The 12279-nt window shown below is 41.7% G+C and overlaps 1 protein-coding gene across 5 annotated transcripts in view; it reads right to left on the bottom strand.

Moving 5' to 3' along the window:
- Window positions 1-12279, bottom strand: part of Dctd (dCMP deaminase) — a 93804-nt gene that overhangs the window by 80114 nt on the left and 1411 nt on the right. For all 5 annotated transcript variants that reach the window (XM_078031018.1, XM_078031019.1, XM_078031017.1 and 2 more), the window contains exons 2-3: window positions 11710-11824; window positions 11343-11478 (exon numbers count right to left, since the gene is read on the bottom strand). In XM_078031018.1, coding sequence (XP_077887144.1) covers window positions 11343-11478; window positions 11710-11817 — 244 coding nt within the window. In that variant the 5' untranslated portion in view covers window positions 11818-11824. The remainder of the gene's footprint in view (window positions 1-11342; window positions 11479-11709; window positions 11825-12279) is intronic.

Below are 12279 nucleotides of genomic sequence, written 5' to 3' on the forward strand. Positions count from 1 at the left end.
GTTATTATATTTGGGCACACATCTAGGAGCATGGACCTATACCCCTGCCCTCGTGGCGGGACAGGTGCCTGATGAAGACTTCCATCAAGGGGTGGGACATGCACCTGCTCCTCTATCAGGACCATTTAACAGTTTGGGAACTAAAATGGAATTTCAATGACTTATTTCTTAATTATTGAAAGATATCCTGACAGGGCCTCATATGTCACTGCCAGCCTCCCAGGTACCTATCCTTCAAGTTAATAATTTAAAGTAGAATAGCCTCTAAATTTAAGCCCCAAATCTACCAATACCCCAAGTACCCAGAAGGGGCCACAGGAAAGATGCACCCTTCCAGAGCATGCCCCCAGTGAGCCACCTGCTTACAGTTACTACCCACCCAGCCCAAAGTAGGATGGACTGATTAGGTTACAGCTCTCACAATCCAATCATTTCACCTCAGGACATTCCTGAGTTAACAGGAACTTTTGTGGGGACACTCATATCCAGACCACAACACCTGTGGACTTATTGGAGCACTCCAAAGCTGCTTCACTCATAGCTTCTCAGGTACCAGCCTGGCCCCAGCCCGAGCATCCCTTCCTTTTCTGGGCTGTGGCAGAAAGAGAAACAGTTTAAAACCTTCAGCGTTTCCCATCTATGTTTGCTAATTTGTGGCTCCAGATATTGCCCATCCCAGGCCAGGCATTCACAGGGTGTCAACTGGGGGCCAGGACTACAGGAAGGAGGTGGGTCCTATCCCTGTGGAGCTCACATCCAAGGGGACAGAATGTGTCCAGGCACAGAAAACAACCAGGGGATTGAGTCAAAGCTACAAGCTCTAGAGAAGGGCAGGACTCTACAGGCAGGTGGAGAACTGGATCTTCAGGTGATGCTGTTTCTGTAGAAAAATGTATTAGGATAACGGATGTCTTTTCAGAACAAAGTGGGTTAAACCCTGGGATCTGCCCACACAGAGATAAAGCCTTCCTCAAGCCTTGGCCTCTAGTACAGGTAGGAATGACGATCCACCCCTGTCCTAGCATGGGGTTACACAAAGAGCAGAAGGGACTAGAAGCCACTAGTCAGAACTGGACTTGTTTCCTAAGGAAAGAGCCTCCAGTCCACAGCTGGTCCTCACTGTAGAGGACTTGGAGAGTTGGGTGCCAGGGAACAGCATCTTCCTGAGCAGAGAAGACAAGTGAGAGCACTTCCGTCTAACCACCCACCCACTAAATGTGCTTAGCATGTAGACACCAGTGCCCCCAGCCCCGTGCGCAGGTAGCAGTCTTTCCATTCACAAGATAAAATAACGTGGCCCCACCACCTTCCGACATTGAGGGACATACAATTCTACTTAAGAGTGTAAGTCTGTGTGTGAAAATAAAACAGGAAACAGTGATAATGTGGAAAATCCAGCCTGAAGCATGGAAAACATCTTATTGTATTCCCACCCTGTGTCCAGAGAGGAAGTCTCTGCTAGAGGAAAATAGCAGCAGAAAGGAATTTGTGCAGGGCCTGGGAAGAAAGGGGTGAGACATTCACTTAAAAAGCAGTCAAGCTAGGTGCAGTGGTACATGCCTGTAATCTCAGCAACTTGGGAAGCTGAGGCAGGAGGATCATGAGTTCAAGACCAGCCCCCAAAATGAAAGGACTAGGGATATAGCCTCATGGTAAAGCATCCACAGGTTCAATCCCCAGTACAAAAGAGGCGGCAGGTGGAGCCAAGTTATCAGGCCCTGGGCCAAGTATAGACTCCAGGGCAACCCTTTGCCACTGGCCCAGGCTCTGCTGAACACTTCAGGTTAACATCCCAGGTCCACTCTTAGGCCACAGCACCCTCAGCTCTTGGCGCCGTCCGTGGCTCCTTCCCCTGTCCACTCAGCTGCCTGCTCACACAGTGCCTCCCCCACCAAGTAGTTCAAGACCGTAGCATCTTTAAGCCTCCGCCTCCTGACCTGTGAAATGGTGAGAAAAATCCCTGCCCCCAAGAACTAGTAGAAAGACTAGAGTCTGTTACTAGAGAGTGGAAGATCTACCTGGTAAATGTTAGTGCCTCCCACCTCCTGGGGCTGCCCACTTGAGACCAGGCAGTCCTGGGCTGCACAGCTCCGCCTGACCACAGAACATTCATTTCTCTCTCTCCCACTTGCTCTGTTCCCCGCCCCTGCCCCCTTCCTCACTGCCTCTTGCTACAGCTGCTGGCAACAACTCATGACACCCAGGGGAGCCACTTAGCCCCAATGGTAGTGCTTAGGGCTAAAGAGATTTCTGACTGTGGTGTTTCCATTATTGATAATAAAGCCCCCAGAACTCTAATTACACTGCTTCCCCATGTGCTAAGGGCACACAATCAGGTCAGAGGGAGGAGGACGTGGAATAAGTGCATTTCATCCATGGGTAAGCCAGGCCAACTCCCTTCCTACTGCTCGTGTGAAATACATGTGCGATGCCTAAAAGGAACTAAAAAGGCAACAGGAGAAATGGGCACTAATCATCCTTTGACAGTTTTGTAATGTAAATATACACCACCAGGCTTAAAAGCTTCCCTCTTGTGTTCACAGCTTTTAAAAGGTAAACTGGGACTGAGCACTGGAACGGGAGTCAGGATCCGTGTGTTCCAATTAACTCCAATTCCACAAAGCCCGCCTCGGGCAACTCACTGATCCCGTTTCAACTTGTGGAAAAGAGGGATTAGCCGTCCAGCTAAGTTTTCTGAGGGAAGAGGCAAGCTCCTGACACTGCCCTACATTCCTAGGATATTTCTCAGGCAGGCTTCTCCTGGTCCATAGCACTTCTCCTCCCACCATGTCCAAGCCTGCTCCTGCAGCTGCCAGCCTGCCTCTGCATCATTGGAAAGGCTACCATTTATCACATCCCACCAGCCATTGCACGAACCCTGGCACCTGCTGTCACCTACCCCCTCCATGTGCCCTGGTGTCCTCCTGTCACTAACCAGTGTGCCTGGGAGGCCAACCCCACTCACATCTTCAAATGCTTTGCCTCTTTTTCCCTTTTTCTCTCTGTGGATGTTTCCCATCTGTTAACAAATGCCTGATGCAAAACACACACACACACACACACACACACACACACACACACACAAATAACAACACAAACCTTTCTCTTGGCCTGTCTCCTTTTGGCCACACAACCAGTATGTCACTCTCTTCAAAGCCACACATCTCAAAACCTTATCTAAATAAGGTCCCCACTTCCCTGGCTCCTGCTCTTCCTTCAACTGGCTCCAATTTGTCTTTCAACCCTACCACTCTCTCCAAACTGCTCTTGGCAATGTCAACTGTGATCTCCAGGTTGCTAAACACCATGGCCATGTTTAATCTTAGACCTCTCAGTGGCCCTTGACACTGTGCACAACTCCCTCTTTTTTAAAACATGGCTCCACCATCCACATGTTGCACTCCTACTTTATGGACTTTCCTGGATCATAGAACCTTCCTTTGCATCTTCCCATGGTAGAGGACTGGCTAGCTCCCCTGGGGCCTCTTTTAAAAGGGCACTTATCCCACCCATGGGGGTTCTGATCCTGTGATATAATCATCTCTCAAGGGCCCCATCTCCTAATACCACGCCCTTGGGGCTAGGATTACAACATGGAACTTATAGTGGGCTATAAACATTCCATCCATAGCACAATCAAAGTATCTTTTACGTCTGAACTCCTTAACCTCTCTTTACCACTTCACCCTTTCACTGGGCGTGGGCTAATTCTTGCCTTGGCACACATTGCTCCAAGAGCATTCCCACCTGAGGCCCTCACCCAAGCAATCCCTCTGCTTGGAACATTATTCCCCTCCCCAAAAAACAACACCCATCTTTAGCTGATAGGGCCCATCTGATCCTTCAGATCTCAGCTTAAAAGTCATTCCTTAGAAAAGAGTATTCAAAGTAACTGCTTATTTCATTAATATCTACCTCTTTTACAATTAAATTGAAAATTCCTTAAAAACAGCGGCCAGACTATGCATGTTCTATTTACCACTGCAGACTGCCTGGCAGATAACACATAGACGCTCTGTAAGTATTTGTGGAATGAATGAATGAGTACATGAACATACTCTTAAAAAAAACATCCAATGCATTATAAGATATGATTATAATCTTTAAGAAGGAAACGAGATGACTCAAGAGAACACCCCCATCACCAGAAGACACCTCACACCAGCAAAAGAATAGATGACTCATTAGTATTTATTTCAATTCCTAAAAAGTGATAACTTACTTGCAAAAGGAAAAATGAAGAGGAATTCTGCTTCCCTTTATTCACCTAAACTCAAAATTAATGGCATTTTGAACAAAGTCTTTTAATTGCAGAATTTAAAAATTCATGCTCAGTTATCATATTCAATATTTTAAATTTACTGGGCATCTATCATTTGAAGGAGGCACAGAGATAAAATTTACACCTCCACTAATTAGCTGGCACCAACTCTCTTACAGAATGAATGGAGGGGCATGTGTTCTCCCCCGATGCGTGACTTCCTTGCTTTCACCAATAATCTGGGTTTGTCACAAGGAGTCCAGTGCCAGGCAAGTACCTACACTGCAGTAAGTACCACATTGAGCGATTCACAAAGGATTTCTAAAGTCATTTCTTTCCATTTGGTCTTAGACCAACCTCTTGTCTTCAAATAGTTCTAAATGCACTCATATATTCTCTTCACATGGACACAGGATCTTTTCTTTTATTGCTGTTATCCAACGTTTTTTCATTCAGTATCTTTTAATCTCCATGGCTGTGGGGTAACCAACACTGTTTAACCAGTCCCTCCTATTTGAGCATACTGTCTTCTATCTGGTTTGAATTCATCTTAGAACTGCAGCAGATTTTAATTATTGAAAAGGAAGAAAGGAAAGAAGCCTGTTTCTATGTATTAATTTACCCACACTCACATTCTCCCTGTGTCATTGCCACCAATAGTTTTCTACAGCTCTGCAACCTTGACCAAGAATGCTTTCAGAACTCTGCAAGCAGAAAAACAAACTAATCTAATGCAATCAGAGCTATATTATTTATATTTTTCTTTAGAATTATAGAACTGGAGGAGTCCTCAGTAATAACCTGTTTCACAAAGATATTGAGAAATAAATGTCAAGTGATGTGTCCAACAGCTGCACAATTGCTGGGTATAAATAAACCAGATCTGGAACCCAGGGCTCTTGATGGCGGGTCCAGGGTTCTTTCTCTGGAATGTGGTCACTCTTTTATAAGCACTGAGGGCGTTTAATTAACTAATATGTATTTTACAGACAAACATAACCCCATTCAAACATAGAAGTCCCAAGAAACTGCAAAGCTATATTGACCAAATTACTTTGTTATATTGTGTGGATGTTCCCATATGTAACAATAAATCCCATTATTACATACAACTATAATGCACCAATAAAAATAAATGTGGGGGAAAAAAAGTCCTAAGAAGTAAAAGTTTGAAAAGCAGTATAAATATTTACAAGGATTCCTAAGAACCAGGTTTTACTGCAAATTTCTGGGGGTGAATAGTACACACATTCTACTTTAAAATACCAGTATTAGCAAAACTATGGAAGAGAGATTCCTGATGAAAAAAAGTCAAAATAAAATATAATCTTAGTAATTTAGCCAATTTCAGAGAAGATCTGTCAAAATCAACACAAGTAACACAAAACCCCTCATCAAAATATAGACCATGAGACTCATCAGGGGATCACACAGTAACCCAGAGCTGCTAAGCAGACTCGGCAAATTTAAAGAAGTTGTATTTATCATCAAGAATACCCATTTGCATTCAGATCACTAATATGCTCAAATACTTAACATTCTTGTTTTCTACAGGAAGTTGAATGTGCCCCCAAATTCTATTAAGGTTATTAATTTTTCAATAAACCTGTTTTTAAAGAAATAAATAGTACAAAGAATAACTTTTCAAGCCCACTTCTGAGAACCACTTAAATCGAATTTTATTTCAGACTTCTGAGGTGAGCTGACTTGAAAATCACTTTTTAGCAAAAGGAGATAGGCATACATATTTTTTCAAGGGTAGATCTGAGTCCCTTAGATGAGCATTTTGGTTTTTCTTACATGTGCTCTTTAGGACAGGGGGTTATATTTTTCTACTATCCCTCCTTTGTAGGTATTTATAATGAAATGACTACTAATGCTTTAAAAAGTAATTAACTGTGTCTACAAAACTATATACATAAAAATCAAGTGATTTTTAAAAATAACTACTTATTCTTTTCTGGAGACTTTATGAGCAATTATACCTTTGAGTAAAATAGTCTTACATCATGCTGGTTAACTTTAGGGGGCAGGGGAGAGACTCAAACATACACTGTTGAGTTCCTGTTGACCTAAAAAACCACAAATCAAGCCTGGGTTTGCCCCTTGATTCACAAAAACAATCTACTTAATTTCTTTCCTGCACAAGTGCTCAAAGGTTTTCCATTGATTATATTAGCTATTTTGTACAAAAGTCTCTAATTAGACCCGCTGTCAGGCCATAACTCCTAGATGGCTAGGCAGGGTCGGAATGGCAGGAAGCTATAAGTGAAATTAAATTCTGCAGAAAAAGAAACAGCAAGTCATCAAATCCAGGATCTGCCTAACAAAACCAGAGGGCATTCAATTTCAACTGACTGAAAGAACAAATTTGATCTTAATTACTAAGAAGCTCTTACAAGTTGTGAGGAAGTCACAGCTTAAGAAGGATCAGTCTCCTAACTTCTTGATAAATTAGTTTCTCAAGACTAACCTTTTGGATGCCAAAGAAATACATCACATGCATGGCAGTCAGGAAAATGTCAGTGTTCAAGAGGGTAAGGTAAATGGCTAAGTAATCACGAAAATGACATCTATGCATGCTTAACAATATGCTAAGTCTGAAAAATAAAGATTAAATTTAAATATAAAATTTAAAGAAGCACTGCCACACACTGGCAAAAGTGTTTAAAGCTGCCATGCCATCACTTGCCTTAGTTAATTCCAGGTTTTTGCTTCCTAGAATCATATCCTTTTTAGGGTAGTCCTACAGAAATAGGAACAGATGGGTCTTTGTTTCTCCCAGTGTATTCTGAGGGAGGCTACCTCCCACTCCCAGGCACATCAAGACTGTGGTCCCTAATGCGACAAGGTGTGATCTGGCAGGCAGGGCAATCCTGGCTTCTCCATCAATTGGGTGGGAGGAGGAGGCCAAGCCAAGACACTTACACCCTAGACCCTTCATGAATGGGAAACAGGTGCAAAGGCAGGGTGAGTCGAGCAAGCACTGCTCAAAATTCCCTGAAGCTGAACAATTGGGTAGCTCTACTCAACTCTGTGGTCTGTAAACTATAGCAGCAAAACTAGTTACAAAAACCTAAGGAAAGAGTGATACCTGTATTACCAAGAATATTTTACCTCCACTTTATAAAATTGATATTTAGATTAAATATGTTTCACCGTAATAAAGTTCACAGAGAAAAACAAACTAAAAATGTCAACTGAACACTTCATGTGAGTTTAGTAATAAACCCCCTCGTAAAAATAAAAGTCTTCCAAAGTCTCTTCTTATGATAAATTCGCTGCTTCCTGGGTTTTTAATTGCCATTCATCTGAGAGGGTTCTCACTATAACAATGCTGCCTTCTTCCTGCCATTTACTGTTACTGACATCATACTATCTTCTGGATTTTCCAAGAAAAAGATGAAATAAAAGCAGTTTCTTTAGCAGGGGGAATTTTCACTTTCCATATTAACATTACATTATAATCAAATAGTTTCATGAAGTTTTGATCCTAAGGCTGGAAGAACAAAAACACTCTTTAAAAATGCCTCTCTAGAGATACAGCCCAGAAAAAAAAAACTCTTCCTAGTATTTTATAAGTATTCTGTGTTTCTCTCCTCCCTATAAAGTATCAATCAAGGCTAATGACTTCAAGCTTACAGAATTACTAAAGTAGAGTAAGTTGTATGTTATTGATAAACTTGAATTTGCACAATTTCTAAGCTCACTGGCTTCGTCACTTTGGGCTACTATAACAAAGTACTTATTTATTTCTCTCAATTCTGGAGGTTTGAAGGCCAAGATCAGGGTGTTAATTTGCCAGGTTCTATTGAGGGCCCTCACCCACATTTGCAGGTTATCACCTTCTTTCGTCCTCACATGGTGGAGAACTAGCACTCTTTGGGGGTCCCTGCTATAATGGTGCTAATCCCATTCATAAGGGCTCCACCCTCATGGCCTTACTACCTCTTACAGGCCCACCTCCAAATACCATCACATTTGGATTGGATTGTCAACATACTGATTTGTAGGGAGGACACAAACATTTAGTCCCCTGCACTCCCCTCTGAAGAAATAAGTCATTTGCAAGAGATTTTCTAAACACTAAGCACAGGTCACCACTCTCCGAGTTCTTGAGGAGCCACTTCATCTAAGCTACAATCTGTTCAATTGCAAAAGAAGATGATTGGTGTTTCAGAAAAGGTGAATTCCTGAGCCTCACTGGAGAGACAGTGTAGCATAGTATAAAGAGCACTGACCACGAAGTTAGGAGATACCACCACGCACATGCAACATCACAGAATTTACTTAAAAGAACAGGGTAGGCTTCAACTCTGTGCACAGAACCATGAAGCATTACTGGAGTACTGCAAGAGGCCTAGCATGGTCCACAGTGAATAAATGCTATGTCTAGCACACAATGTGTTATTTATTCCCAACACACTGTTTGAATAATAAAGATCATATTAATGTAATGTGTTAATGACATGTAATAGATTTTGTCACCATGAATTTTCTTACGGAAAAGATACTGGAAGTTTTTGAGGTTTAAAAGACAGTCCTGTTTATTCAAAAGTTAAGAATCACTGGTCTAGATCTCTAGGTAATTACCAAAAGTCCTTTACAGGGATTAATGTATAACCTATGAATCTATCCTTCCTGACACAGCAGCAGTCACCCATAACAGAGGTGAGGAAAGAAATACATTATCCAATACCAGACATTACCACCTTAGTTTTTAAAAGTCTTAAAAACCAAAGGGAAAGAATTTGCATTTTAGTCAACTACCATCAAACATTTCTATTACATCCTAGGCAATTTAAACATTTCTCTGTGGCCTGAAAAGCATGGAAGAGAGGAATGAGTGTACAGTGTATACCCAGTCATCATTATTTAGACTTACAGCCTATCTTTACAAGTATTACGATGGCAGTAATACTAAATGCCTTTTAAAAACCATTTAATACCTTCTACAACTTTTATGGTACATCAAATTACAAGCTTACTCCCGTGAAAGAAAATTACCTATATTCTAACACAGCTGCATATAAAATGAATAATTGATAAGTGAGGGCAAAGAGCTTTGAAAACTTAGAGGTATCATATGGATGATAAAAAAAATAATAATAATAATGCAGGCAGACAACCAGTGCTCTAAAACTCAGCAGCTATTCAATAAAAAACAATCAGTGCAGTTGGGCAGGTGCCTGTGAGGGTTTTCAAAAACTTTCTTTTTTTATGGAAAGCAGCTCTAAAGGTTCTCTATCCCACTTGGACAAAAGGCAATGTCTCATAGCAAATACAACGAGTCACTTGAGAGGTTATGGGACAATGGCAAGTGCAAAGGTTTGAGCTTGCAGGCCACTGCAATGAATTTCCCTGGGGCTCACAGTGACTAAAGAAGGTACAGGTCTCATGGGGAGGACTGCCATTGAGAATCCCTCCACACTGGTTCATTCACTGGCATCTTCTGCCACCAGCCTGGGAACAACAGGCTAAATCTCCTAAGAATTCCTCCATATCCAAGCTCAGCACGAGGACCAATATTTCACTGTCTTGACTCGGTGAAATATTGACTGTGGTAGTCATACATTTCAATGTAGATCTTTACTGTATCGACCCTTTCACTTTCACTGTTTTTATATGGGACGCTGAAGTGTACTGTGAAAAATTATTTTTGCATAGACCTAAAAACAACTAATCATTTCCTCTCTTTCTTACCATCAAACGCTTACAGAATCAAAAGCAGGATGACAAAGTTTTTTTTTTTAATGTTAGCACATTTTTCATATAACTCATTACCATCAGCTATGAAACTGGGGCTGAGAAGACAGTCTTACTCTCTCCTAATTCTGATCCTGCCCTTCCTACTCCTACCAGGGTGAAGTTAAACTGACTATATGACTATTAAATCCCCTTAATCACTGAGCTATGTTTTTTTAAATACCTGAACCCCCCAAATGCTTCTTTGCTGTCCCCACATTCATTCCTCAATTCCTTCTCTACTTCTATGCACCTTTTCTCATTTTCTTTCAAACATGGAGGATTTGGCAGTTAGAAATTTATGGTGATGAAGGTCCAGGAACATTAGAAAAAGTAAATTAGACTAAATGCAGACTTGGAATTCTTCATGAGGAAACCTACAGGGAAGAGTCAACAAAGAAGAAAGGTCTTACATCATGCCTTGAACTTGGTTTCCTGAAAGCACGTCTTTCCCATTTGGATGGCCTTAATCTACTTTACTTCCAACAGAGCCAGTCTGTTCCCTTTCAGACATAAATACAGGCCTGAACATTATGAAAAATCAGCAACCAACATACTCAACTCAATTAGCCTCTTTTATGGCATTAATTGCATATTCTTTAGGGAATAAAAGGAAAAGTGAAGCTGTGGTTTGTCTCTCCCAGATAATTTCTGAAAGGATTCTCTCTGGGGCTCAATAAATTCTAAGAAGCACCCTCACCTAACTTCAAAGTGAAAATCCAGATAGGCAAGCCAAAGGTTTTCGTTTCCACACCTTCTGGCTTTTCATCTGACCACAGACCACTGTGGGATTGCAGAGGCCCCACAATAGGAAGAAGCGACTGCACCATCCATCTCCTGAGGTCCAGCTCAGCTTGATTCCTGCTTGCCAGAGATGAGCTTGAACTAACTCAGCAGAGAGACTGAATGAATCCTGCTTTTCATCAGAGCAGAGCTGCAGGCAGCACTTGGTGAGCTGACCCACTTCCTAGTAGTCAAGAAACAACCTCAGTGCCATGATGCACATCCCTCAGTTATCTCTGCCAAGGGGCTGCAGACCTCTGTTGCTGCTCTGGTGTTGTACAGGTTGCCAGGCAAGCACACACCAGGCCCACCACAGGCAACAGAGCCTAGGACCTCAGGGCCAGGCTGTGAGACACTACCATGCTTCCATCAGTCGCTCTCTTTGGAAATGAACTTAAAAGATGGGGACAGGAAATTGGAGTAATTTAACAGGACTTTTTTTCTTTCCATTTAGTGGTAACTGATAAGGAAGATAATGCTTTGTGACTTTCTGAATTAAGAACCTCCCAATTAAGCTATGTCACTAATCAGGATAGAATATAAAATGCCTTACCATATGGATACTTGGTATCCAGCTTATTGTCTGCTATTCTCCTCCAGGGCAAAAGGTCATCACTGCAACCATTTGGCATTCCATTGTACCCAATCCCAACAATCTTGTTTTCTGTATTCACAATGCAGGCTCCAACCTACAGGGAAACACATACAAAACCTTGGTGGCTACAATTAGCTGGTCTACCACTGGGTGGGCAGTGAAGAAAACTAGAGTCTCTAAGGGAAATGTATGCATGCAGGACTACAGCACAAAGGCAGCAGACTTACTCTGCATTTGCATGTTGACAGGCCTCCCCTTTTGTATTCTATTCACTTGTAAGCAACACTCTGTGACTACCTATACATCCCCTGTGAAACTCATTTACCTGGGAATTTGGATCTTTGCTTCTCTGTGCTGATAAGAAGGCCACTGCCATGAAATACTCAGGCCATTCCAAATAGTCATCCCGTTTTTTGCAGGAAACTTCACTCATGTTGAATCTAGAGAAAATGTGAAAAAAAAGTATTTTGGTAAACCTGCTTTTTGATTCAATGCACCAAACTAAACTCTGGGTCTCTAAACAGACAATTTTAACTACATTTATCAATCAGGAGTCACAAAACATGGACCTTGGACAGTCTCTGGTCTTTAAAAAAATAATTTTACTATTTCAGAATGAAATTGGCACCTATGACTAGCTTCACATTCCCAACCATTTCATCTTTTTACTGCTGTCTCATGGGATATTTTTTCAAGTTACTACATACAACAGACCTACAAATTGCTCTTCCTCCCTTATAATTTGGAGTCAGCACAGGAAGGAGAGTATAAAAGAAATGTTTATTGATCACCTAATAGATTTCAAACAGCTTGTTTATATACATCATCTCGCTCAAGCCTCATTTCTTGCTAAGGTAGGCAGTAACATCCCATCTTACAGATTTAGTAAACTTAG

This window comes from Ictidomys tridecemlineatus, chromosome 14 (genome assembly GCF_052094955.1).
Source record: "Ictidomys tridecemlineatus isolate mIctTri1 chromosome 14, mIctTri1.hap1, whole genome shotgun sequence".
Lineage (NCBI taxonomy): Eukaryota > Metazoa > Chordata > Mammalia > Rodentia > Sciuridae > Ictidomys > Ictidomys tridecemlineatus.